At 59.8% G+C, this 27,126-nt stretch overlaps 1 protein-coding gene across 1 annotated transcript; it reads left to right on the top strand.

The window, feature by feature from the left end:
- Positions 1-798: 798 nt before the first annotated feature.
- On the top strand, positions 799-27,126 carry ASS1 (argininosuccinate synthase 1). Its single transcript, XM_066980753.1, has 15 exons — positions 799-903; positions 3,545-3,656; positions 4,040-4,108; positions 4,343-4,531; positions 6,885-6,941; positions 7,298-7,372; positions 10,512-10,582; positions 10,979-11,009; positions 14,548-14,638; positions 16,389-16,473; positions 17,152-17,216; positions 21,283-21,414; positions 24,918-25,074; positions 26,292-26,357; positions 26,833-27,126. Exons 2-15 carry the CDS (start codon positions 3,549-3,551, stop codon positions 26,885-26,887), a joined length of 1,251 nt encoding a protein of 416 aa, XP_066836854.1. The 5' UTR covers positions 799-903; positions 3,545-3,548; the 3' UTR covers positions 26,888-27,126.

The following is a 27,126-nucleotide window of genomic DNA, read 5'->3' as shown; positions in this document are numbered from 1 at the left end:
GCCTTGGGCTGTAAACGTGAGACTGCCTGGATGGGGCAATGCGAGGGGCCCACGTCCAGCACCTGCTGGCCCAGCCCTGCCCCGGTGCTGGGTCCCTCAGTGAGTGGGAGCAGGATCAGGCCCCCAGGGCCATGGTGCAGGGGGAGCCCGTTCCCCAAACGCTGTTTCAGTCCCATCACACTGCGGGCTGGAGGGACCTGAGCCCAAGGGTCCTTAGGTTTGGTGAGGGCTGTGTACCGGCGGGAGGGTGCTGCTGTAGGAGCCCAGCACCGGTGCTCACGCTCATCTCATACTGAGATGCCCCCAAAAATGCATTTCCTGCAGGTTATGGGCTTCCCATACCTGAGGGCGAGGTCTGATGTTGATCTTGGCATGCCTGTAAGGGAAACTTGGCTTTGCCCTGAGCGCAGCCCCTCTGCCCCCTCTTCTCCTGCCTGCCCCTGGCCCCCAGGCTCCGTGGGAGCCACAACCCTCTATTTCCAGGGATTTCAAAGAAATTCGTCCTTTCTTCACCAAGCTGTGCCTAGTAGGATGCCACGGAGGGGAACCAGCTCCCCTCTGCTTGCTGCTGCCATGGGGGGTCCTGGGGGGACACCCCCTGGAGCTGCATGGATGCTGAGGAGGAGTAGAGGGGACACCGGTGTCAGCCCCTTGAGCAGTGCAGCGAGCCAGTGCGGGCAAATCCTGCATCCCGCGGGGCTGGAGGTGCGAGTTCCCCCCCTCCTGCCCCGTTTTGCCCCGGGCAGGATGAGGGCAGGGCCTCGCCTGGGGATGGTGCCCACAGAGGGGACAGTCCTGCGGCAGCTCCGCCTGCCCACGCCTGGCTATAAGGGAGGAGGAAGAGGAGGAGGAGGATGGACACGCAGCGAGGGCAGCCAGCCTCCCACGGGTCCTGCAGAGTGGGTGAGTGCAGGCATGGCGTGGGGGGGGGGGTGGAAGGGAAAAGGAACCCTTTACCTGGGGGGACCTGTCACTTGCCCCTCGCTGTCCCCTCTCCATCCAGCTTCAGGTGTCTGCCACCGTGGTGCTGGAGAACAGCTCGCTGGTCCCCAAATTAACCAGGCAGGGGGGGTCCCAGCACCTTCCTATCCCTAAAAGGGGTTCAGGCTGCTCCTAAGCCCCTTCTAGCCCAGTTCTGGGGTGATCCCCACCACCCTGACAGCTTCCCCAGCTTGGCCACCCCCAGGGAGAGGAGCTGGGACCTCGGCTGGCACCGCCCCAGTGCCCTCCCCGCTCTGTTTGTGGGTGCTGGGGGCAGGATGGGGCCCCTGTGCCTGCAATGCTGAGGCTGATCCCAATGGCAGCAGCGTGTCCCCGCAGCCTGCCTGTCCCAGCTGCAGCACCAGGGCTGCTCTGCCCGCCCGCCGCGGGAAAGCAGTTCCTCTCCTTGCCAGAAACTCGAGCTTTTTAGTCCAACCACGCTGCCTTTTATTTTTTCCTGGTCTTAAACAGACCGGCTTGGTATTCCTGTGGGGCAGAGCAAACAGCCGCCCTGGTACAAAGTGTGACCTAACTCACAAGGAAACTGCTGCAGCACAGTAATCAGGGCTGAGAAAGCCCCGAAATGTTCCACTTCCCTGAGCTTTGTTTGCTTTGATTTACTATCCCGTAATGCTGAAATTTTGAGGCTCTCCCTTCCTTGTGGGCACGGAGCCGTGTTTCTGGGGCCGCAGCTGCGGGTGGCCCCGTGGCTGCAGGATGTGTCCCTGGGGAGAGGCGGGGTGCCCGGGCCCCTGGGCAAAGCGATGGGCCTCAGAGCAAAATTTGGAGGTGTTTTGTCCTCCTCCCTGCTTGCTCGTGGACCAAGCGAGCCCCTCAGCAGCGATGCCAAAGGCTGCAGAGGGGATGAGGCTTGGGGGTATAGGATGGAATTTGTCCAGACGCAGCGTCGTGCTTTGGCTGGCCCCTTTCGGGAAGGGCAATTTGCCTTTCCTGTAAATGCCCTGGTGAGGAAGAAAAAGGCTGAGCCGGGGCGTGCTGGGCACGGACCCAGCTCTGCCCACACCCAGCCGCCCGGGGGTTATGGAAACGCCGGTTGCACAAGGCTGGGTGTTGCCTGCACAGGCAGCCTGATTGGCACAGGCAGGCTTAGGGAGCCGAATCAAATGGTTATGGGGTGGTTATGGGCCTGTCAAACCTCCCTGCTCTTCAGCGAGGCCAGATCCTGCACCAGGGTGCTGAGCTGGCTCTGAGCAGTGCTCCGTTGGGTGCTGGCCCTGCACGGCGCTGTTGGGACCCAGGGGAGCACCGTGGGGAGGTGCAGCCCGCCGGGAGCGGTGTGCTGGGGGGAGCCGGGCACGGGGCGCTCCCCCCCCCTTGTAAACGCAGGAGCAGGATTGTGCTGACTTGGCAGGAGCACGAAAGCTGCTGGGGATCGGATCTGGCCGGCTCTGCCGTCTGCCTTCCCGGCCAAGGGTCAGCTGGCATCGCCTCTGCGGGGCCCTGCATTCACAGCCTGCCTCGGGGACTGCCGGGACAGCCCCGGCCCCTTCCCATGGCCAGCAGAGCCACTGGGGCCCCCAAAATCCCCCCCTGCACAACTCCAACACCCCCAAGCTGAAGGTGCTGAATCTTCTCCCATCTCCCGTTGCTGGCTGAAGTCCTCGACGTCCTCAGCCAAAAGGTGAGGGGCACCGAATCCCCATGCAGAGCTTTCACACTGCCAGCGCAATTAGGACAAACTCCCAATAACTATTAATTAGACTTTGGACCGGGGCTGAGCTGGGCGGCTGGGGGTGCTGCTCACGTGCCCGGCAGGGCCGGGATGTGCCGGGTCGTGCCTGAGCCTCCGTCTCCCCCGTGCCTGAGCCGGCCCCCCCAGGTCGCAGGGCTGCGCCGGGTGGCTGCCACCGCAGCTCCTTGGAGCAAAGGTAGGCACGGGGCAGCTCCGGTGGCTGCCTGCCTGCTGCGGGGTGCCCCGGGTGCTCAGTGGGTGCTGTGCCAGCCAGCACAAGGGCAGGGTGCCCACCTTTGCTGGGAGCCACGGCCTGGCCATGGGCAGGGTGCTGCAGCTTCTTTCTTGCCCTCATCCCTTCTCCTTGCAGCCTCGGGGGGGGCTCCCGGTACCCCTGTGCCATGGGGAGCCCCATCCTGTGCTGCCTGCAGCTCGCTTTCCCCAGGCTGATATTTGGCTGAGCATCACTGGGAGCCCTTGTTTTATTTGGGGAGCTCGTCCCAGCACGGGCAGCACCACAAAGGGCTCCTTCGCTGTCCGAAGCAGCTGCTGGCCCCGTGTTTAACGTGCAGGGAGCTCTTCTTCTCGCCTCCTGGTTATTCATCCCCTGGGTAATGTTTGTGTTGGCTGGAATATCCCATCCCTCTGCTCCTAGCTGGACCGTGATGGCTCCACGGCCAGTTCAGGGGACACTGGGGAGGGTTTCACGGTGGATGGCTGCAGCACCCCTGTGCCAAGCAAGATCAGCCTTACCTTTGGGGCAGGATTTGGGAATATCAACCCTCTGAGGACATTTGAAGCAAACCAGAGGATGGACGGAGAGCCTCCGCAGGGCAGCACAACACAAACCCCTTTCCCCTTGCTCCACAGCACCATGGCTCAACCTAAGGGCACCGTCGTCCTCGCCTACAGCGGGGGCCTGGACACCTCCTGCATCCTGGTGTGGCTGAAGGAGCAGGGCTACGACGTGGTCGCCTACCTGGTGAGCCCCTGGGTGCTGGCGGGCAGGGGTTGGGGGCAAGGGGTGGGTGACAATGACAGCACCCTGCGGGGTGCACGGCGTGCTGGTGGCCCTGGTGCTGCTCTGCTGAGCTTCCCAGCCCCGTGTGGCACAGCCTGTCCCTGCTGGCAAATGACCCTTTGCTAACGAGGGCAGCACACTGGGGCAGAGCCAAGGGGCTTGGCACGGGGTGGCACGGCCCCAAGTCAGTGCCTTGGTTGGGGTGGGGGGGGGGGGGGGGCAACCTGGATGGCCCTGAGCCTGGTCAGTGCAGCTGCTGTGGTGCCGCAGGTGATGCTCTATGTAGCCTGGGTACACATTAGGTTTTGTGCAAGCTTTCAAACTAATTCTTTTCCCTCTTTCAGGCCAACATTGGGCAGAAGGAAGACTTTGAGGCAGCCCGAAAGAAAGCACTGGCGCTGGGGGCCAAGAAGGTAACGGCATCCATCCCTCCGGGGGCTCTGAGACCCCCCCCCTGCACCCCCTTATCAGTGTGTGCACGGTGCTAACGCCACAGCGAGCAGCCCCTCTCCCAGAGGAAAAGCAAAACCCTTTAGCATCTAGGAGAGGGGAGCAGAAGGGACCCTTCGGGGTGCCACCCTAGATCCCCGGAGGAGCCGGATCCTCCCGGCTCTCCTCCCACGGCGGGGCTCCCTCCGTCCCCGCAGGTTTACATCGAGGACGTGTGCAGGGAGTTCGTGGAGGAGTTCATCTGGCCGGCGGTGCAGGCCAACGCTGTGTACGAGGACCGCTACCTGCTGGGCACCGCGCTGGCCCGGCCCTGCATCGCCCGCGGGCTGGTGGAGGTCGCCCAGAAGGAGGGAGCCCGGCACGTTGCCCACGGGGCCACAGGCAAGGTGAGCGGGGCGGGGGGGCGGGGGGTGCTGGGGGGGGGGGCTGGCTGCTTGTCTGGCCCAGACATGGGTGCTGGGGGGTTCTCCGTGGGTGCTGGGGGTGCTCTGTGGGTGCCTGGGGGGATTGCAGAGCTCAGCCCCATTGCGACACTTCCTTCTGGGTTTTTCCCTGCTCAATTTCGGTTCCCTCAGCCTGGCGGCGTGCGGGAAGCTTTGTGTTGCAAGCCAGGGTCCCCAGCAGGTCAGAAACCCCCCATTTTCAATAGTGAACCCCCTTTTTCAACAGTGAGGGTGGCAGCTTTTACCAAAAAAAAACTGCCCTGGCCACGGGCTGGGCAGGAGAGGAGGCTGCAGGGGGGGACCCAGCACCGCGCTGGGGGTTTCGGGGTGCCCAGGCGGGTGGGTGGGGGCCACAGGGCACCCCTGTCCCCCGAGGGGCTGGGGCAAACCCCGAGCCCTCCCGGGCTGTCCCCAGCTGTCGCCGTGGCCGTGCCGGCCGGCCGGGCAGCAGGGAGGAGGGTTTGCCGCTAGAGGCAGCCAGAGACCGTGGGAAGGATGCTCGGGGCGCAGCACCTGCTCTGCAGACGGGCAGCTCGCTGCTGGTCCCCTCCTGGTTTAATTCGAGCAAAGGTGCCCCCCACCTTCCCATCCCTTGTCCTGGGGAGGGGGGGACACAACGGGACCGTGTCACACTTCCCCAGGAACAGCCAGAGCAGGGGAACCCCCCCTGGCACCTCCATCCCCTGCGGGGACACTCAGGGTGGCACCATCACCAGATGCCACCTGCATGGCTGCTCTGCAGGGCCCTCGGGTGCTGTGCACGCACCCAGGGGTGGCTGGATCCCCCCCCTCCTCCCCATCCTTATGGGCCCTGACACGTACCCATCCCCTCTTGGCCCACCTGCAAGATCTTGATGTAAAGGAGACTGGGACTGGGGGTCCCCAGCGATGCTGGAGGAGCCCTGCAAGGAGGGGGACATCAGACTGGGGACAGCCAAGGGGCATGATGCCCTGCAGGAAGGGGGACATTAGACTGGGGACAGCCTAGAGGCATGCCCACACTGGGTCTAGAGAGCTCCTTGGCCAAAATAACTCTTGTTCCTGCCACGATGCTTTCCCTGAATCCTTCTCCTCTCATCTTACCCTTGCCCAGCACCCTCCTCGTTAAAACACCCACTCGAGGCTGAACGTACCCTGATGCTGCCGTGTCCCCTGCACCCCTGGGCATCACCAGCACCGGGCTCCCTGGGGGCTGCTGCCCGGGGACCCCTCGGCTGCTCCCCAGGCTGCGCCGCCTCCCCGTGCCATTAGAGCCGCAGGCGCAGGCAGCACCGCGGGTAACTCGACCCGGCCCAGCCCGCAGCGCCTTAAAAGTGGGCCATCTGCGGTGTCCCCGCTGCCGGAGCAGATGGACTTGTTTGGGGCCTGTAAGGGAAATGAGTGCTTCGGTGGCTCTGCTCGCCTCTGTGTAATAGTCCTCGGGGATTTGGCAGCCCGGCCGTAAATGTATCCTTCGGGCCGGGGCCAAGAGGAGGGAGCAGGTCCTTACGCCCCTTGGTGCTGGTGGGAAATAGGCTTTGGTGAGCCCTATTCCCCTGGAAGGGCTAATAACCCCCGGGCTCGCCCCTTCCCAACTTCCTGGCCTCATTAGCAGTGCCCCATCAGCGTGGGCCAATTAAGATAACGGGAGGTTCGGAGCTAGTTAATTACGAGCTGCTGCAGCCTCCTGGCCGCTGAGTTCTTCCTCCCTTCCCCATCTCCCCTCTGAGGCGTGCACAGAAATAAATACTCCGCTGTGGGTTTTGTAGGCTCGCTGGAGCATTTGGGTCGGGCCAGACCTTGAGGCTCAGCTCTCAGGGATCAGCCCAGTGGGAGCTCTGCTCCTGCTGGCACCGGTGCCCAGTGCTCGGATCTGTCTGGGGCGGTATCAGCGTGGTTCTGTGCTCGAGGATAAACGCCCTGCTCAGCTCAGGGTGTTTCATACTGGGAGATGTTTCCCGGAGAGGCTCATGCTGCAGGTTGGATGGAGCCTGCACCCCAAGGCACGTCTCCATCGCTCTGCTGCAGGCGTTTTGCTCCTGTTCCTGCTGCAGCACAGCCGGGAGCTGCTCTTTTGTCACCTGTATTTTCAGTGCTCCCTTTTATTAACTGCCCCCACCGATCTTGCAGTTTCTTTTCCCAAATCCAAACGTGCAGTCTTTCGTTCCACCTCCAACCCCCAGGCCACGATCCTCTCCTGGAGGTGCTGGATGGGCTGGACCAGGATGGGATCCTGTGCCCCACTGGCACGATGCGCTTTGTGGGACACCCACCTCCCATCCCAGACAACTCCTCAGCATTTCCATTTGCATTTCAGGGCAACGACCAGGTTCGGTTTGAGCTCACCTGCTACGCACTGTGCCCTAGCATCAAGGTAAGGCAGCCCCAGGGGATTTCCTTTTAACACCGATGCGAGTGGCCGTGCCTCTCCTTAACAAGCTGCCAGCTGCACCAAGCAACGTTTTGGCATTTGAGGGGGTTGTAATGATCCTTAATTAACCTATTTTTACCCCAAACACCACCAGGCCACTGAGCAAACAGTGCCATGGCAGCTGCGGGATGATCGATGCTCCCTGTTTCCCCCCTCGCACCCAGCACCTCGTTGGGGTCAGGGTTTGGGTTACGCCACCCTCGTGTGGGGAGATTCGATTTCAGCTGGGGGGCTGCCCGGGGGGGATGGGGGGGGACACGAGAGGGGGCTGCAAGCCTCATGCTGCTGCCTGCCGCCAGGTCGTCGCACCGTGGAGGCTGCCCGAGTTCTACCAGCGCTTCCCCGGGCGTCGCGAGCTGATGGACTATGCCCAGGTAGGATGCTCGCCGCGGCCAGCCCCGCCTGGCACCGCTGCAGCACCGCGATGGGCTTTCCTAGGGTGGTTTTCTTTCTTCCCCCTTACATTTCCTTCTTCCTCCCTCCTTTCTAAAAAGCCCGTAATTACCTGCCTGCTAATTGTAACCCCTTTTCCAAGGAAACGGGTCCCAGCTCGGCGACTTGCATAACAGACAAAGCAAATCCGCTCGCCTTTGTTGTCTCTTCCTTTTTGAAGTACAAGTTGCAATAAAACATATTAGAAGTTTTGCATCAGGTTTTTACATGCCCACCAGGGTACCTTTCTTTTTTAGCGACTTCATGGAAATGCTTGACAACTCGGCTCAATCAATCAAAAGGGAAAAAGGCAGCGCTGTGCATAAACCAGAAAATTGCTTCGGTTTTTAAATAGCTGCCGTCTAGGCTTGCCTGGCGGCGCGGGGAAGGCGAGGTATGGGGCCGCAGCCACGGCGCGGGGCGAGGAGCCCTCCGCAGCACATCGGGGCCGCCGGGAGCGGCGTGTTGAGGATTGTGTTTGCCATCTGTTGTTGTATTGCGGAGGGGCGAGTTTACGAGAGCTTTCCATATGTTGCCAAACAAATTGTCAAATAGGGGAGTTATTAAGAGCGCGGCGTTTTTATTATATGGGGAAAATGGAACATGTGTTTTGGGTTTGGGTTTTGTTGTGGGTTTCTTTTTTTTTTTTTTTTTCATTTGAAAAGGGGGGAAAAAAGGAAAGTGAAATAGGTTGGGGCCCTGCTCAAAGAGAAGAGGTTGGGGTTGAGGGTTTGCAGTACCTCGTGGCCTCTGGTGATGCTCAGCATTTGAAAAACCGAAAATAAAATAGGGGGGCAGGGTTTTTTCTGTTTCATGTGCAGGAGGAGGGAGACACAGCCAGATCCTTTCAGTGCCTGGATGTTCTCACCTTGGTGCTTAGGGAGGACACAAGGCAATGACATTTGGGGCTCGGATGCCGCCAGGGGAAGCAGGGATCTGTGCAGCCGCAGCGCAGCTCTTGCCTTGCTTCGGCAAGAAGCTGCTGCAGTGCGGTGCCTGCAGCCCGCGGGGCTGAAAGGTGTTAATGAAGGAGGTGGAGATCTTGGGTGCACCCCGGTGCTTGGCCTTGGGCAGGGCGAGGCTGAACGAGCTGGGCTTGTGGCCTGAAGCCACTTCTCTGCTCGGTGGTGGCGTGGTTGGCAGAGGCCACCTGGGTTTGGTGGCCGCTTGTTCATGGGTCCGGATGCTGAGGATCCCACTTGAAGTGCTCATGTGGAAAATCGGGGTGTGAAGGGGACGGCCCCATAAACACAGGCTTCCAGGCTGCCAGGAGGAGCAGCAGTGGGAGGGAAAGGGACTCTCTCGGGGCTGGTGACTTGTGGTCCTGCGGGCATTCAGGTCCGACAGAGGAAGCGGTGAGTCTCGGTGAGCTGGATGTGAATATTGGAACGGGGACAGCCTGTGATTATGCCCCCCCAGGATAAAAGGAGCTCAGCATTAATTAATTAAGGTGAAATGTCCCCTGCCAATATGCGGGAGGCCTCTGGGATGAGGACAAGGGCCAGGTCCTGACGGGAGCGTGGCACTGCGCTCGTGCCTGTGCTGCGGAGGGTCCCCAGCTGGGGCTGAGGTCTGCGCCCCCAGCCCTCGCTCTCTGCCCTTTGCGTGTGGCCAGGGCGCTGCTGGGGTAGGGCTTTTGGGGAGGGTGAGAGGCATGCGCAGCTCTGTGTGTCCATAGGACAGGACAGAGAAAGGTGTTTTCCTACTCTCACCTGGAGAAACCAGCAGAGCAGCAGCAGTTGCGCCCAGCAAGCTGCTCTTCGCCTTCTCTGCAAGTCAGAGCTTGTGGCGTGGAGGCCATTTGAAGTGCAAATGCGCCCTGCCTGCCCTCCCGGGAGGCTCCGTGGGCAGCAGAGCACCCTTCACCTGCAGCCCTGCGGGTGGGACCGGGCTGAGGTGCCGAGGCTGCCCAGCATCCCTGCAGCCTGGGACGGGAGGGTGGAGAACCATGGCCTGTACCCGGGGCAATGTCCCTGCTGCCTCTGGCAGTGGGGCTGAGCTGGTCCCTCTGCAGCCATAGGAGGCATCTCAGCACCTTGCTGTGCTCTTGGGGGGTAGGTTGAGGACCGTGATTTAACAAGCAAAAACATTTCCTCCCCCTTTTCCCCACCAACAAAGAACTTCCAACAAACCCCGCTCCTCCGCTCTCGGTGGCGTCCGTGCTGCAGCCGAGCAGCAGAGCCCCAGGGAGATGCTTGGGCTACAGGAACACACCAAGGCACAGCCAGATCCCGGATCCACAGCCTCAAACCCTCAAACCCACCCTCAAACCCTCAATCCCAGCCTCAGAGCTGGGACGCGGGGAGCCTCGCGTGCAGCAGGAGCGCGATGCCGCCGGCTGGGCGACGTCTCCGAGGGCTCAGGCTGCTGCTGCTCGCTGCCATCACCTCTCCCGCTAATTCCCCTGCGTGCTCACCTCGTCTTCACAGGCAATTTCCCCCATTGAAATGTCAGCGGATAATTGAGTGCGCCGGTGACCTTGTTAGGGAGCCGGGCTCGGTGCCGTGCGCTGCGCCAGGGAGGCAGCTGGTGTGGGGCCACGGGCACCGCTGTGCCAGGGCGATGTGAGCCTGGGGTATGTGGATTTGGGGATCTGTGCCAGGCTGTGTGTGCACGTGTTGGCACGAGGCTGTGGGGACACGGGTGTTGTCCCCTCCCAGCAGAGCATCGGTGCTGTTGAAGGCTGGGGAGCATCCTGCGGTGCTGGTGACGTGTCCCCAAGTCACCTCCCATCGCTGAGGAGCCCAGCCGGGGGAACGAGTTGACCTGGACCTGGGGAAAAAAAAGCACAAATTGCTGACATCTCTATCAGTTTGATTAAAGGATTCCTTGGTGTTCCTTCTGCTTGTGGCGGGGCTGGGGCAGCCGTTCCCCTCCCGGCAGCGCAGCGTGGGGCTGGGACACCGTGTCCCCGATGTGCTCATCAGGGGGGAGCTGATGGGGCGCAGGGTCAGAGGCATTGCCACGACCCGTGGGGTTGTGCCTTTGTGCTTTTGGGGCTGAGCCCCCCTGGTCCTGTGCTGGTCTCAGAGGCTGGCTCGCCCCACAGCCTAATTGAGCGTTTCTCCTTTCTCCCTGCAGAAGCACGGGATCCCGGTGCCTGTGACGCCCCAGACACCCTGGAGTATGGACGAGAACCTCATGCACATCAGGTGAGCAGTTGGGCAGCTCCTGCGGGGCAAGGACACAGAGCCTGGGGCCACCATGTCCCCCTCTGCGTGGCCAGTACAGTCCTTCACACCTCCAGAGCGGAGAGCCTGAGTCCTCCTGAGCCACAACAAGCTGGACAAGGCTGGCCCCAAACCCCCCTTTCCTAAACCTACAGAGCCATCCGCATCCCATGTGGCAGCTCCTGGGCTCTCCCAAGCCCAACACTCCTTGCAGGATGGCTGCTAAAAGCTCTGGAGAGCCCTAAAACCTATTTACCCCCATCCTCATGGGGTGGTGGCAGCGGTTTGGGGCGGCCCTGCTGCCGGCAGGTCCCTGGGCACTGGATGCTGGCGCTGCAGTGACTTTTTTTTCTCTCTTTCCTTCCCTGCCCGCCGCAGCTATGAAGCCGGAATCCTGGAGAACCCCAAGGTAATCGATCACGGGCGGGTGGCAGCTACAGGGCTGAGGGCGTCTCGTGTATTTGCAGCCTAATTGGCAATTTCACGGCGGGCCTCGTGCGGCAGGGAGACCCCGCCGCCCGCCCGGCCCCGCTGCCTCTCCCGGCACGTTAATTGCCGCCGGCGTCAGTCGGGATGGGACGGTTTCAGGGTGACAGCGGAGGGGAAAATGTCACGGGGAGGCAATAAGGCAGCAATGAGACAGATGAGGCACTGGTGGAGAGTGGGGCTGCCCCACGCTCTGCACCGGGGTGGATGGAGGGGTCCAGGCTGCTCCCACACCATGCCTGCAGCCTGCACGGCCCCTTCTGCTTCCACTTCACCTGTTTGGGGCGAAGCAATGGATTCAAAGTGGCATCCCTGATGGTGGGACCGCCGGGTCCCCATGGGGGTGGGCGCTGTGCATCACTCCTGGCAGCGCGGCTGCAGCCTCGTGGCCCTGCTGTGTCAGTGCTCCTGTGGCTGTGATGCTCGGTGGCCACTTCAGCTCTCCATCAGCACTAATTAGCGTGGGGAGAGGCCGGCAGAGCTGCAGAGGGACCCCTGGTGTGCAGAGGGACCCCTGGTGCTCAGCAGCCCCCGGACGGGCAGGCATGCACCTAGAGCATGGGGATACAAGGATGAGGAAGGTGAGGACAGCATCCTGCTCCCCCCTCGGTGCTCTCCAGAGGGGCACCTTCCCCCTTGCAGTGCCCCACCGGGGACCCCCATCCCCATGGTCACCCCGTGGGCACCCCGCACCTCTCACCCTGCACCCTGCCTTTCGGTCCCGAGGCAGCGCGGAAAATGGGGTCCCTTTAGGAGAGGACAGACCATTCCCCCACACCCCGAGCAGGGGTCAGGGGCACGTCTCCCCCCGCGGGTGCTGGGACAGGGCTGTGCCGAGCGCGGTGGCACCGCCGGCCCCTTCCCAGCCCGGGACGAGGGTGGCCGGGGTGCCAGGCGCGGCAGGGTCCCCTCCCAAAGCCCGGAGACCTGCCAAAGGGAGGGATTTGAAAGCAGATGGTTGAGCTATTTTCTGCCTCTGTGAGGCCCGATTGAAGGGCAATGAGGCAGCTAATGCGGAGAAAGATAGAAATTTACTTGCTTTAACTTCATATGGCACTCTGAAAGAGTTCATTCAGTCCCGGGCACAACAATATCAGCCGGATGAATAAACCATTTGCGGCATCGATAGCTCTGCATCATGGTTTACTTCATGGACCATTTGCTTCCAATTTCTTCTCTTCTTGCCCCGTTTTTCTTGCTTCTTTCTTCCCCCCCCCTCCCTCTCTCCCTTTCCACACACTCTTCCTTTTTTTTTCCCCCCTTTTTTTTTTCCTCTCTCCCCTTTAAAGATGACATTGCAGGACTAGCCCCCCTGCGGGGAGGGATAAATAGGAGGCATTGATACACTGCAACAAACTATTTGTCATTTGAACTGTGCTTTTAGGAGAGAGAATAAAAAGAGGACAGACTTGCACCGTAATGATGGAATGCAAGCCAAATGTCACTTTTATTTCTATTTAGTTATTTTATCTAATAGGGGTTTTCATAGTTGGCTTAGAAAATTGGAAACTACCTGACTTTGACTTCCAATGTTTAGTAAACAGTTTTTAATACTTTCCATTTTTCGCCCCCCCCCAATCCTTCCTTTTGAACTCCAAGTTTTTCATCATCTCCAGCGGGTTTCTCTAGTTAATAAGTATGATCAGGGCTAGGAGAGGCCAGCTGATGTAAAATTGAAATCCGCAGCCCGTGTAATTTGTGCGTGCGCGCGCTTGGGGGGCACGAGGGAGGCGCGCGCGTGTGCGTTGTGTAAAAAAGAGAGAAAGGGGCACAAACGGGGCACGGCGCGAGGGCAGTGGGATGTGCCCCGGGATGTGCTCCTGGGACAGGAGGACGGGGTGCTGAGAATGGCCGGGCTCGGCGATTTGCTGGAGCCAAAAGTAAAAGGGGGGTTTTCACCCCAAAACGTATTTCCCATGCCTTAAACTTTAGGTGAAAATTCCACAGGGAAATTAATTTTCCCCTCAAAAATTTATTTATTTTTTTTCAAGCAACTCCTTTTGCACTTTATTTGTTGTTGTTTTTTTTTAACCTATTTTCTACCTGTTCCATTTTTGCTCGGTGGCGAGGAGCAGGAGGGAGGAGATGTGAGCAGGAGAGGCTGCGCTCAGGGCCGGCTGCAGGCAGGACCCGGCGCCGGGGGGCTCCAGCTCTCACCTGTTGGGGGGAAATGTTGATCTATCCCCACGTAAAACATTCAGGAGAGGCTCCGTTTGGAGAAACTCCACCCTCAGCTGCCTGAGCGTGGGGTGTTGTGCATGGCAGGGACTTAGCTGGATGATCCTGGAGTGGGAAGCTGATTGGGGTTTTTGGGATCATTTTCATGCTCCTGCTCACCTGGCGTTGAATGGGGCAGTAGAAAGAGGCCTGGAGCCTCTCACAGCAGTGGGGATGCTCCAATGAGCCACGTGGAGCAAAGCAAAGAGAGGAGGTTGGTGTGCAGGTGGACGGGTTTCCTTTGGAAATGTTCCCTCTGATTTTGACCCAATCCTGCGGGTTTTGTGGCTGGGTGAGCATTTTGCGCTCAGCCACTGGCTGGCAGAAGCTGGCTTTGGTGCCGCCTTTCTTTTTTTTTTCCCCTATTGCAGGTGTCTGGGTCGCTCTGTGCCTCAGTTTCCCTCTCTTCCCCTTCCCAGCACGGAGGCTGTTTGTGGGCACTGCTGGGGTCCCCTCCCTGGTGGCACAGGGGACGAGAGGCGGTGTCACCAACACGAGTGACCGTGACAGCGTGGTCCCCACCCGGATGGGGCAGCGGCCACGAGGGATGCTTTAGCTTTGCTAAATTGCAAAGCATTTGCTTTCCGGGACAGAAAGCTTTTTATTATTATTATTATTACTTTTTCCTCCTTCATCTGGTACGTGCTTCAATTCCCCGCCGTCACCCCAGCGGCCCAGCCCTGGCGGAGATAAGATGCTTCTTTTGCGACAAATCTTGGGGGAAAATATACGTAAAGGTTGATGCGCTCTGAAATGGGTTTTTGCTTTGTTCCTCCGTTTTCCCCCCGTGTGTATTAACCTCGAGGACACCGTGAAAGAGCCCATGCGACTAGAGCACCTGCTGGGGTCAGGCCTCCTCATTCGTTTTTTTCGGTCAGTGCAGAATAAGCCGGGCTGCCGGGCCCCGCCGCAGCCCGGCTTATTCTGCACTGACCGAAAAAAAGTCACACTTTTCCCTGCCTGACTTGCTTCTCCGCAGCTATTCCACCTCCAGCTGTGGGGGCGTCGAAGAAAAAGATGAGATCAAGTTGAGGGGAAAAATTGTCTGATTTCTCCGGGCCCTTTGTTCCCGGGGCCCCCGCCGGCTCCGGCGCTGCTTTGTGCCGGCGCTCGCCGCGTCCCCCTCGCTTTGGGATGGGGATGGGGGGCGGTGGGTGAAGCGTGCCGAGGTCTGGGGACGCTGGCGATGTTGGCTGTGCCAACGGCGTTGACTTTCCCTTGTCTTCCCCCCCCAACCCTTGCAGAATCAGGCTCCCCCCGGCCTCTACACGAAGACCTGCGACCCGGCCACCTCTCCTGACACCCCGGATGTCCTGGAGATCGAGTTTGAGAAGGGTAAGAGCTTCCCCCGAGCCTGCCCTTGGTGATTTTTCCTCTTTTAGGGCCAGATCCTGCTCCCTGGTGAGCCTGGAGCATCCCTTGGGTGGAGGTGGGATGAACCCCAACTTAGGGCACCACTTGGAGCACGTTAGGGCTCTGCACAGGGGGGCCTGGGCATGTCCCTCGTGTCTCCTTGTCCCATGGGGCTCCGGCTGGTGGGACTGGGCCCCCCCTGTGGGCAGAGAGGTGCCTCCCTGGGCATCCTGGTGCAGCGGGTGCCGGTGGCCCTGGGGAGACACGCAGGTGGCCCTGGGGACATGCAGGTGGCCCTGGCCAGCATCGCAGCTGGGGAGGAGATGCTGGTGCTCCAGCAGGACTTGGGCCAACCATGGGATCACTGTTATTTGGGGGGGGGAGAGGCAGGGTCACCCCTTCCCATACCCGGAGCCTGGCAAGGGGACGGGGGACTCCCACCCCCGCCACCCCTGGGTGTCCCCGTGCCACCCCTTTGCTCCGAGGTGCCACCTCCTCCCCGCAGCCCCCGGGGCTGGGAGCCCGGCTCCGGCTTCCCGATCCTCCTCCCCGCCAGGCGGAGCCCCCCCCCCCCCTCCCAGCTCCCCATTCAGCCCCTAGTTAATTTATTTGAAGTTTTAATCTAATTATTAACTATTTTAAAGGCTAAGCAGCTTTCGCCAACACCAGCCCCGACAATGTCGGCTCTCCGCCGCGCGGACCCCGGCCAATGCCCCGGCGAAAGGACGAGAATAGAAAGAGCCGGGGCGAGGGGAGGGCGCCGAGGGGGGGCCCGGGCGAGAAGCGGCTTAAGGTTCATTATTGCCGCAACTTACATTTAATAGCAATTTACAACCGAGTTTATAAACCCCTGGCGAAGAGAGGGGGGTTTAGGCCGGGGGAAGCTGACAGGGCCCGTCAGCAGACACGGCTCTCGCGGGCGCCCCGTGATAAAGGCTAGAAAGGGAGGCATTGAGCGCTGATTGGCAACCGAGAGCGCGCCCGATGGTAATGAGGAGGGCAGATGGAGGGGAGATTAGCCTCCAACTCCGCGCCGCTTTTCTTTGTGGGCCCCGCAGCCCCCTTGTCAGCTTCCTAATACATTTATTGCTCATTTCACACTGCTCGAGAAAATGCCTCTTTTTTTTTTTTTTTTTTTTTTTCTCTATTCAGCCTCCCCCCACCCTCTCCCCGGCTTTCCTCCCTCCCGCCCGGGCCCTTTAAAAATTTAAAAAAAAAAAAAAAAAAAAGAGGGGGAAAAAAAAAAAAAAGGTGCAATAATGAATTCCCAGGGAGCGTCCCGCCACGGGGTGCGTGTGCGTGCGTGTGCGTGCGTGTGCGTGCGTGTGCCCCCCCCGGCGGCGGGTGGCTCGTTTGTCAGCCCCCCGCCAGGGGCTGGTGGGACAGAAGGTGCTGCGCCCTAAGACAATTGCCGAGCGTGAAATTCAATTAGTTAAGGGCCTGGTTGCAATTTCACAGGCCCTAAAAAAGAAGAGAAGGGAAAGAGAGGGGTGGAGGGGGGGGGGTGTGGGGGGGACATTTTTATGGCCTTTTTTATTTATTTATTTCGCCTTTCTCCCGAGGTGGGTCCCCCTCCCCTCGCTCCCCCGCGGGCAGCAGCTTGGATATGCCTTTTTAAGAAGTTATTTAGAGTTCATATCTGTCACGTCTACTTAGCGCGCGCGGGGTGATGCCGGGAGGGGATCCTGCCACCGCCGGCCTCATCCTGCCCACCTCCCTCCCGCCTCCGCAGGTGTCCCCGTGAAGGTCACCAACGCCGGGGACGGGGCCGTCCGCCGCTCGGCCCTGGAGCTGTTCGTGTACCTGAACGACATCGCGTGAGTGCCCCGCGGCCGCCTCCCCCGGGGTCCCCAGTTTGGGGTGGAAGCGGGCGGGCACGTCCCTGGTGGTGACGGGGCTGTCCCCGCTGTGCCACGCTGGTGCCAAGGCTGGGAGCATGGGAGGATTTAGGATTTTGTTCCCCATGCGTTCATTGTGTGCCCTGAGGGGTCGAGGACCACCCTGCCCCGTGTCTGGAGCCAGGGTGGCGCTCCTGGAATACCCAGTGCCACCCAGTGCCACCCAGTGCCTGGTGCCCTCCTCTGTGCCTCCACCTTTACACCCCCCGGAGCTGAATGGGACTGAGCTTTGCCATGTAGTTCTCCTTTTAAATGTTAATTAAGTGGTTTTTAAATGATTTTGGCCATCACGAGCGCAGCTGCAGCATCGCCAGTCCCCAGTGCCCGTCCCCTTGCCCGGTTTATTTTCCGCTGGCCCCAGTGCCGTGGGGCTCTGCCCATGGCAGACGAGGATGGGAGAGGATGGCAGAGCTAAGAGGAGGCGAAAAAGGAAAAAAACACGTCTGCCTTTCACCCCTCCAACCTGGGGGATCCCTACCATGCCACCAGGCACTGCCAGCCCTGCTCAGGGGTACCTATGCTGTTATTTGGGGTTTCTCCCCGCTGTCCCCCTGCCACCTCCCCGCCGGGGGCTGCAGCCGCCCTTCTCCTCCGCAGGGGCAAGCACGGCGTGGGGCGCATCGACATCGTGGAGAACCGCTTCGTCGGGATGAAGTCCAGAGGTGAGTGGCCACCGGCCCGCGGTGCTGTCCCAGCCATAAAAACAGCCAAAAAAGGGGAAAACGCTGGTGGGACTTTGCTGATGCTCAGCATCGTTGTGGTGCTCGGGTCCTGGCCATGCTGGCAGCCCTTACCTGCTCCATTTCCTTCAGCTTTATGCAGGATTTGGATGTTATGAGGATTTCTTACTGGTTTGTAATGAAGGCAGCTGTCCCCTCGCTGCCAGTGCCGTGGTTGGGACCCCCGGGGCTGGTGCAAGTGCCACCAGGGACCCCAGGGCTGGGGGTGGCACCTGGCCCGGGGGGAGAACTGCCACGCTTTGGGCTTGGTGGGGGAGCCTCAGCTCCCCTGGGAGGGTGCCGGTACAGGGCTGTGCGACACAGGGACAAAGCATGGGAGGCAAACACAAGTCACCAAGTTTTTTGGAAGCCGGTCCCTTGATTTATTTATGCCTTCTTGGGGCTGTGGCTGAGTATCGATCACCCATGGGGATCGGCTCCATCGGAAACCTCCGGAGGCAGCGAGCTGCCCCTGGTAGAACAGAGTAACGACACGGCTCATCATCATTTCCCCTTCCTTGTCCCTGCTCTTTTGTTTTAAATCTCATTAATACCTAATTAGAGGCTCCCTTTCTTTAAACTTGCCCTCTGTGGCAGGGCACGAGCAAATATTTTGATAAGGCTCGGCGGCGGCGCTCAGCCCCTGCTGCGGGGCACCGGGTGCCTTGCCAGAGCATCAGCCACGGAAGGTGAGAAACAAAACCCCAAATCATTCGGTGTGAATTTGGAGAATCAAATTAAAACTGAAAGAAGGGAGAAAAAGAAAGAAAAAAAAAAAAAAACACCCCCCAAACCACACGCACCACCTTGCACATTTGCATGCAGGATGCTGAGTAATTTGTCAAAATCTCCTTTTTTTTCTTTTTTTTTTCAAAGAGCCGCTGACATGCTCTAGTGACCCTTGCAGCATTTAATAATTTCTCTAAACCCCATTTAACTGTCATGTTTGTCTCCTGCGTGACATTGTCGAGCGATCGCTGCCGTGTTGGTGTGCCGGCAGAGGAGGGCTCTGCGGCAGCGCTGCCTGGTGGGCGAGGACCGGGTTTCTGGGGACAACGGGGGGGGGACGAGCCTTTGCCCTGGGCTCTCCCCCCTCGCTTTGAGCAGGATCCTGCCCCCAGTTTGCTCCTCTTGTGCCCCGCGATTGCCAGGATGCTCTGCGAGAGGGAGAGGGGAGCAGAAGGCATTGGGAAGAGTGGAGCCCCTGCGGGGATGGGGCTGGAGCAGAGGGGTGCTGCTGGCACCTGCCTCTCCTGGGGCGTTTGGGGTGCAGGGGGTGACCCTAATACTGCATGGCCAGGAGCCACTTTTGGTAGCATTTTGGACCCCAGATGGGGTTAGCGCCAAGAGGGCTAACGGGTGACAATCCCATAACATCCCATGGGACGTGGTGACCCTGCTGGTGGCACCAGCTCGGGGCTCTGCGGGGTCCTGGGGCAGCACCAGGACCCCTTTAGCCCAAGGATCCCCGCTCACCAGGGGAAACTGAGGCATGGGCACGGTGCTGGTGCAGCTGGGGCAGCTGAGGTCCCCACGAGCCCTGCCGGGGCCACCTTCCCTCCTCGCCGCCACCTCCTGAACCCGCACGGTTTGGGAAGGGGAAATTCATTTGCATTGATTTTTACTAAACTCCTAATTGAAATTCGTTAAGGACTAATGGGCGAGGGGCTCTCCGAGCTTGCCGGCGCCAGCCCTTTAAGCCCTGTTAACTGGATTTCGAGGTGTTTGTTTTAGCGGGAGGACGGGGGCTGATGGGGCAGGGCGGTGAGTGCCAGCCTTCCCTGCCCCTTGCGCCTGTTCCCATCCTCGTCACCAAATTATCTTTTTAACTCTGGAGGGGGGCTAATTAAGTGGAGTAAATGAAATCAGTGGGGAGGAAGCAGGAAGGAGGGGACAGCCGCTGCCAAAAGAGCCGAGCTCTGTTCATCTGGGGTTTCTCCTCTCTTTTCTTATTCTTTTTTTTTTTTTTCCTCTCCCCCTCCCCATCAATGCGTCCAGCGAGGCCACGAGGCACCGTGCCGATGCAGGAGGCAAGCAGCAAGCCCTGCTTGAACCCGCACCCTGCTCTCATGATCCTGCACCCACTTTGCAAATATTTGCCCCGGGGGGGGAGAGATTTGGGTGGCATCACCCTCCCCTACACCAGGTCCCGTCCCACGAGCATCGGTACGGGGCTGCCACCCGCACTCGGTGCAGCGAAGGCTCCGGGCTGGAGGTGGGCCGAGAGCCGAGCTTACAAATTAGAAAATTTTAAGCAGCAGCAGCTGTCTGCGGGGCTGCCCCCCCCTCCTGGCCCCCCTTCCCCAGCGGTAATTGCGGGGTGATTGCAGCTCCGGCAGCCTGCGTCGCTGACACCTCTGTCTTTTTCCTGTAAACACGGGGAGATGAAAATAGACACTTGGAGACGCTGCGAGTGTCACTCCGGAGGTGTCTCCGGGAGCTCGGCTGTCACCTCCCCTCCCGGCACAGCGGTCCCCGCGCCGCTGTCACCGCTCGGATGGGGCGAGCTGGGGGGTGGAGAGGGGCAGGAGGCAAAACTGAACCTGTGGTCAGCCCAAATTAGCGTTAAGGGGAAGGAGAGGGGATGTTAATTGTGTCCTCAGGGGGCTCGCCCATGCAGTTGGGGTTTGGAGCCCCCGTGTTAGTGTGGTGCCCCGTGCGGGGCTGTGCGCGTGGGGATAAGTCCTCGGGGAGCCCCCGGGGATGGGGCTGTGGAAACTGCTGTGTGGTCCAACAGGAGGGAATCGGCCCCCGTGGGGCTGGTCAGGTCCTGTCCCATGCCTGGAAGATGCTGAGTTCATGGGAGCCTGTCGGGGATGAGGTTTGGTGAACGCAGTTTGGGGGTTCGAGCCCCCAGAACAAGAGCTGTGCCCACTGCGGTGTGAGCACGGGCGCTGTCCTGCCTGGGGGGTCCTGGGGCTGCTGGCTGTGCCGAGGAAGGCCAGGGGGCTCTTCTCCCCCAGCCCTTTAATTGAAGGGCCTGGGGAATTTGGTGCCTGAGCTGTGCGCCCTGCGGCAGGGACGAGGGCAGGGCAGGGAGCGGGTCCCAGCACCACAAAGCTCCCTGAAGCTGCCCAACAGCAGCTCCTGGCAACGTGGCGATTTGGAGGCAGCGTTCCTCTAACTTCCGTCATTGCTGAGCTCAGATTTTTATTTTTCAGGGACACAGGCTTGCCTCTCCGCATGCCAGCAAAGCGTGCGGGTGCCCTTTGCCATTCCCAGGGCCGTGCCGTAGTGCGGGTGCCCCCGTGGAGAGGGGACCGTCCCCACATGCAGGGGACAGGGAGGTGACCCTGCAACCACCCTGGGCAGGGGCAGGCGGTGTCTGCAAAAGCCCCGCGTGGCCGCCGTCATATTTAAACAAGATTTAAACCCGTTCCGTGGCACGTAAACCCCGAGTGGCCGGAGCAAAGGCAGCAGCTCTCCCTCCATGCCTTACCCATGGCTTTTGCCCCCCGACCCCGCAATAATTCCCCCGCCCTCCATCCCACCACCTTCCCCACTCCTCCTGCACCCGCAGGCGGGTGGGAAGGAGCCGGGGGGGGGTCTCACCAGCCCCGGACGAGGTGCTGCTCTCTTGGCCCTCATTTTTTTGCGGCGGCAGCACGGGGCTGGCTTGGCAGCCGAAGGGGAGAGGAGGGTATTTCAGGCCCTCCGCTCCCCGCGCCTGTGCCCCGCGTCGTTCGCTTAATTACAGGTTTTCAGCGGCAGACCGTTGGGCACGGATCGGTGGGGGGATCGGTTCCCAAACCCTGTCATTTAGCCTCGTCAGAGTGCCTCTTCAAAGAGGGGAATCTAGAAATTTTCTCCGCAAGGTGCGGAGTGGACTGTCTCGGCCCCAGCATGAATATAATGACAGATGCATTTTACAGCAAGCTGGGACTGAATGCGCTCGACCACAGCTCCTTCTGTCAGCCAAGTCATTATTTTTTGTCATTTGCTGACAGTTTTGGTCTCATTCGTTTCTCTCTCTTTTTCTGCTTTTCCCCCTGCCTGGAAAAATGGCTAGGTATCTATGAGACCCCAGCGGGGACGATCCTATACCACGCGCATTTAGATATCGAGGCCTTCACCATGGACCGTGAAGTGAGGAAAATCAAACAGGGGCTCTCCTTGAAATTCTCCGAGCTGGTGTACAACGGTACGTAAAGGCCCTGCAGCGTGCCCCACTGCCACCGTGTCCCCCGACATCCCCTGCTGCCACCCACAGGGTGACAAAATTCAGATGGGGCTATCAAGGATAGTCATGAGGAAAAAAGAGGGGTTTGCTCATGTCCAGGGAAGCTGTGGGTGCCCCATCCCTGGAAGGGTTCAGGGCCAGGCTGGATGGGGCTTTGGGCACTTGGTCCAGTGGGAGGTGTCCCTGCCCATGGCAGGGGGATTCGTCCTGGTGGTCTTTAAGGTCCCTTCCAACCCAAACTGGTCTGGGGTTCTGTGATTCCGTGATCTGGAGAGCATCCCATCCCCGCACCCTGCTTGATGCTGGGGTAAAAGGGCTCCACGTCTGCTGGCGGGAGGCGATGCCACCTTCCACAAGGGATTGCTGGTGGGGGATGCTCCTGGCATCCCCCCGAGCCTGGTGCCATCACCTTGTCCCAGGCAGCACGCCCAGCTTCAGCACCCACCCTCATCCCCACACTGCTCGCTCGTGGCTGAACCTTCCCCCGTCCTTTTCCCCCAGCCCCCTCGCACCAGGGCAGTGGGCTCAGGGCAGTGGCAGCCCCCTCCCAACCTCCCCCAGCCCCCTCAGCCCCCCGCCCCAGGCCGTGCTGTGCTGCGCACACCCACACAGTGGCACCGCTCAGTGCGGCAGGGCCAGGGGGTTGGGGACACTAAGAGGGACAAGGGGACGCTGGCTCGGACCCGCAGACAGGGACAGAAACCATGCACTTCTCCCTCCTCCTGGGATGCACGCGGAGGCTTTGGTGTGGGGCTGCCCAGCCACGTGCGTGCCCTGAGTTTCTCTTGGCTGCTGTTTAATACCAGTGCCTGTTCAATGCTGATCCCGTTTGATTTTGGGGCCGCAGCAGCACCTGGCTTTGTGCAGCCGGTGCCTTCCCACCGCCGCCTTCCCCTCGAATCGCAGCCCCTGCTTCCCTGTGCTCCCTGGTGCTGCACCAGCCCGTGGCTGCTTTTATTAGACTTTGCACCGCGTCACCTTTATTTATTTATTTTTTAAGTTGAAGCATAGAACTATTTATTCCCAAACACTCGCTGTTGTGAAAGCACGAGATGAAAGAACCATGCGGGTGCTGGGGGATTTGTTTCTCCATCCCCACCACTCGCAGGGTCTGCTGCTGCCGCTGGGCGAGGGGCTCCGGGATGTCCTGCAGCTCCTGCCCCACCTGAGCAAGGGGCAGACCCAGCCTGGGGGCACCTCGTGGCTCCTTTGGGAGTCCTCTGAGCACACCAGGAATTATCCTGGATTGGTTTAGTGCTGGCAAAGCAGCCGAGGGCACATCTGCAGGGGAGCTGAGGGCAGGGAAGGATGGGGCAGGCTGGAGGCGTGCGGGTTGGCTTCCAGCAGAGCTGGCGCGTGCAGAGCTGGTTTCAGAGCTAGCAGAGTCTGGCAGAGCTCTTTTGTGCCCTGTGTTTGGGTTTTAACGCAGAGCTGCAGCCACGTGGGCTGGCTGGCAGTGCCACCTGCTTGTGCTACGCTGAGCACATGAGGTTTAGCTGCCAGGCTCTGGTCCTTCGGTCCACACCCAGACTTAAGCGACACCTGAGCATCGTCCTCGAGGTCCCATTTTCTCTCCTCCCATCCCTCGGCTCACCTGCGTGAGCCCCAATGCACTGTAAGGTCCCTCCTGGCCCCAGGTGGCTGCTGGCAGCCAGGCTCTCAAGCTGGCCATCCTGCGAGACCTCGTTATCGAAACCATTCCCTGATTTCGGGAGGATTAGCCTTTACCTACCCCCGTCCCCACTGATCCCATTGCGGAGGGCTGGCTTTGAAGCCGGTCGGTCCCGCAGGTACCGAAATGGCACTGTGTGCCTACACGCCGTGGTTTTGGGATGGTCGGGGCAGGACGGGGCTGACAAAGCAAGGAGGGCGTTAGGACGGATCGCTGCTCGGGGGGAATTCGTGGGCGGTGAGGGGCGAGGAGGGAGGGGGCTTCCTCGCACCTGGAGCTGCCAGAGCCAGCATTTAAGTAGCTGGTTATTATTTTAACGTCTCTCTGATTTTTTTTTTTTCCTGTCATGGGGATGCAACAGCCCTACGTCAGCCCCGGCATTTGAAGAGTTTTATTTGCAGTGTGTTTACCTAGAAGAGGGGTTCATTCGCTCGGCTGGTGGAGCTGCTTGTGTGCAAGGAAGGGGGCCCTGCACCCTTTGGTGGTGCTGAAGGGATTCAGGGCACTGGGGATGGTTTTGCTGGTGAGAAGCAGGATGCTCACCCAAGTGCCCAGCACGTTCAGGCCCACGTGGCACCAGTTATATCCCCAAACCTGAGCTGTGTACCCACCTCCCGCCACCTTATCCCAGCAGAGGCAGGGAAAAGGATGGAAAACACTGCGAAACCTCCTTGCACGGAGGCCGGCACAGGGAGCCAACAAAAGCCCGGGTTTGTTTCTTTAATGGCCTCAGCCCGAATCCCAGCTGGGAAAGGAAAGGTGAGAGGGCACCGGTGTGCAGGCAGGGAGATGGGAGAGATAAAACCCGGGGATGGCCGGAGGGCGGTGAATAGGCTCTTTCTCTCTCCCCCTCTATCTCCCTCTCTATCTCCCAGGCTTTATTCCAGGTCCGGAGGGCTCCCTGGCTAATTACCCCTCTTAGTGACAGGAGGGTGCACAGGAGGAGCAGCAGGGCCACGGCCCCTCTGTGTGCTCCTGGTGGCCTCGGCTCGTGGCCGTGCCACCGCCTGCCCTGCTGGCTGCTCCCCGGGGCTGGTTTTGGGGGGACACCGTGTGTGCGTCACCCCGGCGCCCAGATTGGGGTGCTGGGGGGGGCAGGAAGGGGGCCGATTGCTATGGTTGGGGTTAGGTGGAGAACAGGACGGTGGCTAGCCCTGTATGGGCACTGACGTCCCCCAAACCCCACGCTCCAAGGAGGGTTCAGCGATGGGAGGAGAAAACCAAACTGCCCTGAAAGCGGTGGTGGGGGAAGCACCCCACAGGGGCTGGGGTGGCCCCTTGGGATGCTGCATCCCACTGGGGCTTTCCCATCCCTGCCCGTCCCAGGGGCCAGCAGCTCGTCCCCATCCTGAGGGCTGAGACGTGGTGACAACCCACCCCCCCCAGCCCACGCTGCTCCTGCAGGCCAAAATCTGCATCCACCCCTCTGTCTCCACCTGACCTTCCAAGGTGCCGGGTTTTGGGAGGCGTTTTTGTCATAACTTGATCAAGCTTTGAAATCCTGTGAGCGCTCCCCACCTGGAGGAGCCGGAAGGAAAATGCCCGCGGTGCCTTGTATCGAGCAGGTGACTTCCATCTCCTCGCACCCGCGGGGAGGCTGAGGCCTCTGAGGGGATGGCACTCGCACGAGGGGATGCACGAGGCCCCCATCGCCCAGAGCTGAACCTGCCCGTCCCAGGACCTCATCCCTTCCCTTAAAAAGACCCAGCCCGGTGGGGGGGGGGGAGCACGTCCCCCGGGGACCCCCCCCCAACCTCCCCATCCCACCCCTGACGCTGCCTCGTGCCCGCAGGCTTCTGGCACAGCCCCGAGTGCGAGTTCCTGCGGCACTGCATCGCGCGCTCGCAGCAGGCGGTGGCGGGCACCGTGCGCCTCTCCGTCTTCAAGGGCCACGTCTCCGTCCTGGGCAGGGCGTCCCCGCGGTCCCTGTACAACGAGGAGCTGGTGAGGTGAGTGGGGACGGGGTCTCCGTGGGTCCCGTCCCATCCCGTCCCGTCCCTCACCTCTCCACCAGGCCGCCCGAGACGGCCCCGTGGTTTCCTCCCGGCCAAGCACGAGCCGTGTTTTGGAGTCAATATTATTTATTTTTTCCCCTCCGGCTTTTCCCTTTTCTTCGCGTTGTTTTCTCTCTCGCTTGCTCGCTACTCCCCCCCTCCCCGGCCCTCCCTCAGCCCCTTTCAATCTCTCTAAACACTTTATAAGCCATAAATACACCCGAATGAGTTTAGATCAGTCGGAGTAAATGTCAAATTATCTTCTCTCTTTCTCTTCTCTGGCTTTTTTTCCCCCTTTCCCTCCCCCTCAAAATCAACAGCTCCTAATAATCCATCCCAACCCTTCATTATGCTTCGCACTCTCACTTGGAGAGATTAAATGAATAAAGTAAAAAAAAAAAAAAAGAGAAAAAAAAAAAGAGGGAAGAAAAAAAAAGGAGGATGGAGGGGGGTGGGACTGAGGGAAAAGAGAGGAGAGAAAAGCAGGGGCACTTATTCTCCCTGCGTCTCCAACCATTTTCCTTTTCTTTTTGATTTCTACATCGCTGGTTTGAAAGCCTTTGAGTGACGGCGTCACAGGAACCCGAGAGAAAGCTGTGAGAGGCAGAGCTGTGTGGAAATGCCTCTGCACAGTAGGTAGAAAGTAACGTAATTATAGAGCAGGTCAGAACCACTCGAATGAGCAAAAATAAAAGCACAGAGGTTTTTCTGTAGCCCGTCAGGGGAGGTAAAATCATTGTAAACTCTTTTTTTTTTTTTTTTTTTCCTCCCCCCCCCCTCCTTTAAGGTTTGCAGTTTCTGGGAAACGAGACGTGGTTCGGGGGGCAGTAGGAAACCGTCGGGGCTGGGATTGTGGGGAAGGAAGGGGATGTGCCGGGGCTGCGGTGCCCTGCCCGGAGCGGGACGGCCACGGGGATGTCCCCGGGGCTGGCAGCACCCAGGGGACACCGCGTGGCTGCTCGATGCAGGAGGTGCAAAGGGTGGCACGTGGCAGGTGTCACCCCGGAGGGACATTTGGGGCTGCAGTGGGGCACCTGGAGAGGGCGACCATGGTGCAACACTGGGCCATGCCCCGGCTGCTCGTGCCTGAGCATCCCTGGCATCCCCTGCGGTCCCCGGGCACAGCCCAAATCCCCGTCCCCACACGGGTGACGCCGCTTTTCTCTCCGCAGCATGAACGTGCAAGGGGACTACGAGCCCGCCGACGCCACCGGCTTCATCAACATCAACGCGCTGAGGTCGGTGGGGGGGTCCTCCCCATGTCCCCCCCCTCCACGCCCCCCCAGGATTCAGCCCTGCCCCGAGCCCCCACCGACCGCCGGGACGCTGACAGCCTCCCCGAGCCCCAGCCCTGCCTAATTACAGCCTTCCCGAGCATCCGTCCTCGTTATTTTACTTACTTCTCAGACCCCGCGGTACCTCCCCCCCCCAGCTAAATGCTGTAAAACATGCTGCATTTACATAATGGGCTCTTAATTTTTCCATTGCCTGTTAACTGCTTTGTTCTCCCCGATACGTGATGTCCCCCCACCCCTCTAAGATAAATTAATTACATTATCTCATGGAGGAAAAAAAAAAATAATTAAACTGTACAGGCCTTAACAAACGCCTGCTCTTCACGCCCCCCTCATTCTGCTTAAATTAATTGAAAGGAAATGTGTGTTATTACTGTTAATTTACAATTAATTTTTTTTTTTTTAATCTGGTTTCCAGGCTAAAGGAATATCATCGTCTTCAGAGCAAGGTCACCGCGAAGCAGGATGAATAGCAATCAATCGCATGTGGGCCTCCCGCTCCCCTTTCTAATTTCTCTAAGAACCACCGTTAATTGTGGTGGTAATTTGTAATTGTAACTCGTCTCCCGGAGTCAGCGCGGAGGTGATGGCTTTGTTACGGGGCCCCGACAAGTGAAATGCAATCATTAAAAAGGTGGTCGGCCGGAGGAGAAGTGGGGAAGGAAATAAAACCAGCCACGCGCTGGGGCTGCTCCTTGAGCGCCGGGCTTTA

Source organism: Anser cygnoides, chromosome 20 (assembly GCF_040182565.1).
Source record: "Anser cygnoides isolate HZ-2024a breed goose chromosome 20, Taihu_goose_T2T_genome, whole genome shotgun sequence".
NCBI lineage: Eukaryota > Metazoa > Chordata > Aves > Anseriformes > Anatidae > Anser > Anser cygnoides.
Note: the sequence above shows the minus strand (reverse complement) of the source record. Positions and strands in the feature narration are given on the sequence as shown.

Coding starts and splice junctions, on each gene's coding strand:
- ASS1 (XM_066980753.1), top strand. CDS start 3,549: ATGGCTCAACCTAAGGGCACCGTCGTCCTCGCCTACAGCGGGGGCCTG. Junction 3,657..4,039: donor ACGACGTGGTCGCCTACCTG/GTGAGCCCCTGG, acceptor TCCCTCTTTCAG/GCCAACATTGGGCAGAAGGA. Junction 17,217..21,282: donor CGTCGGGATGAAGTCCAGAG/GTGAGTGGCCAC, acceptor AAAAATGGCTAG/GTATCTATGAGACCCCAGCG.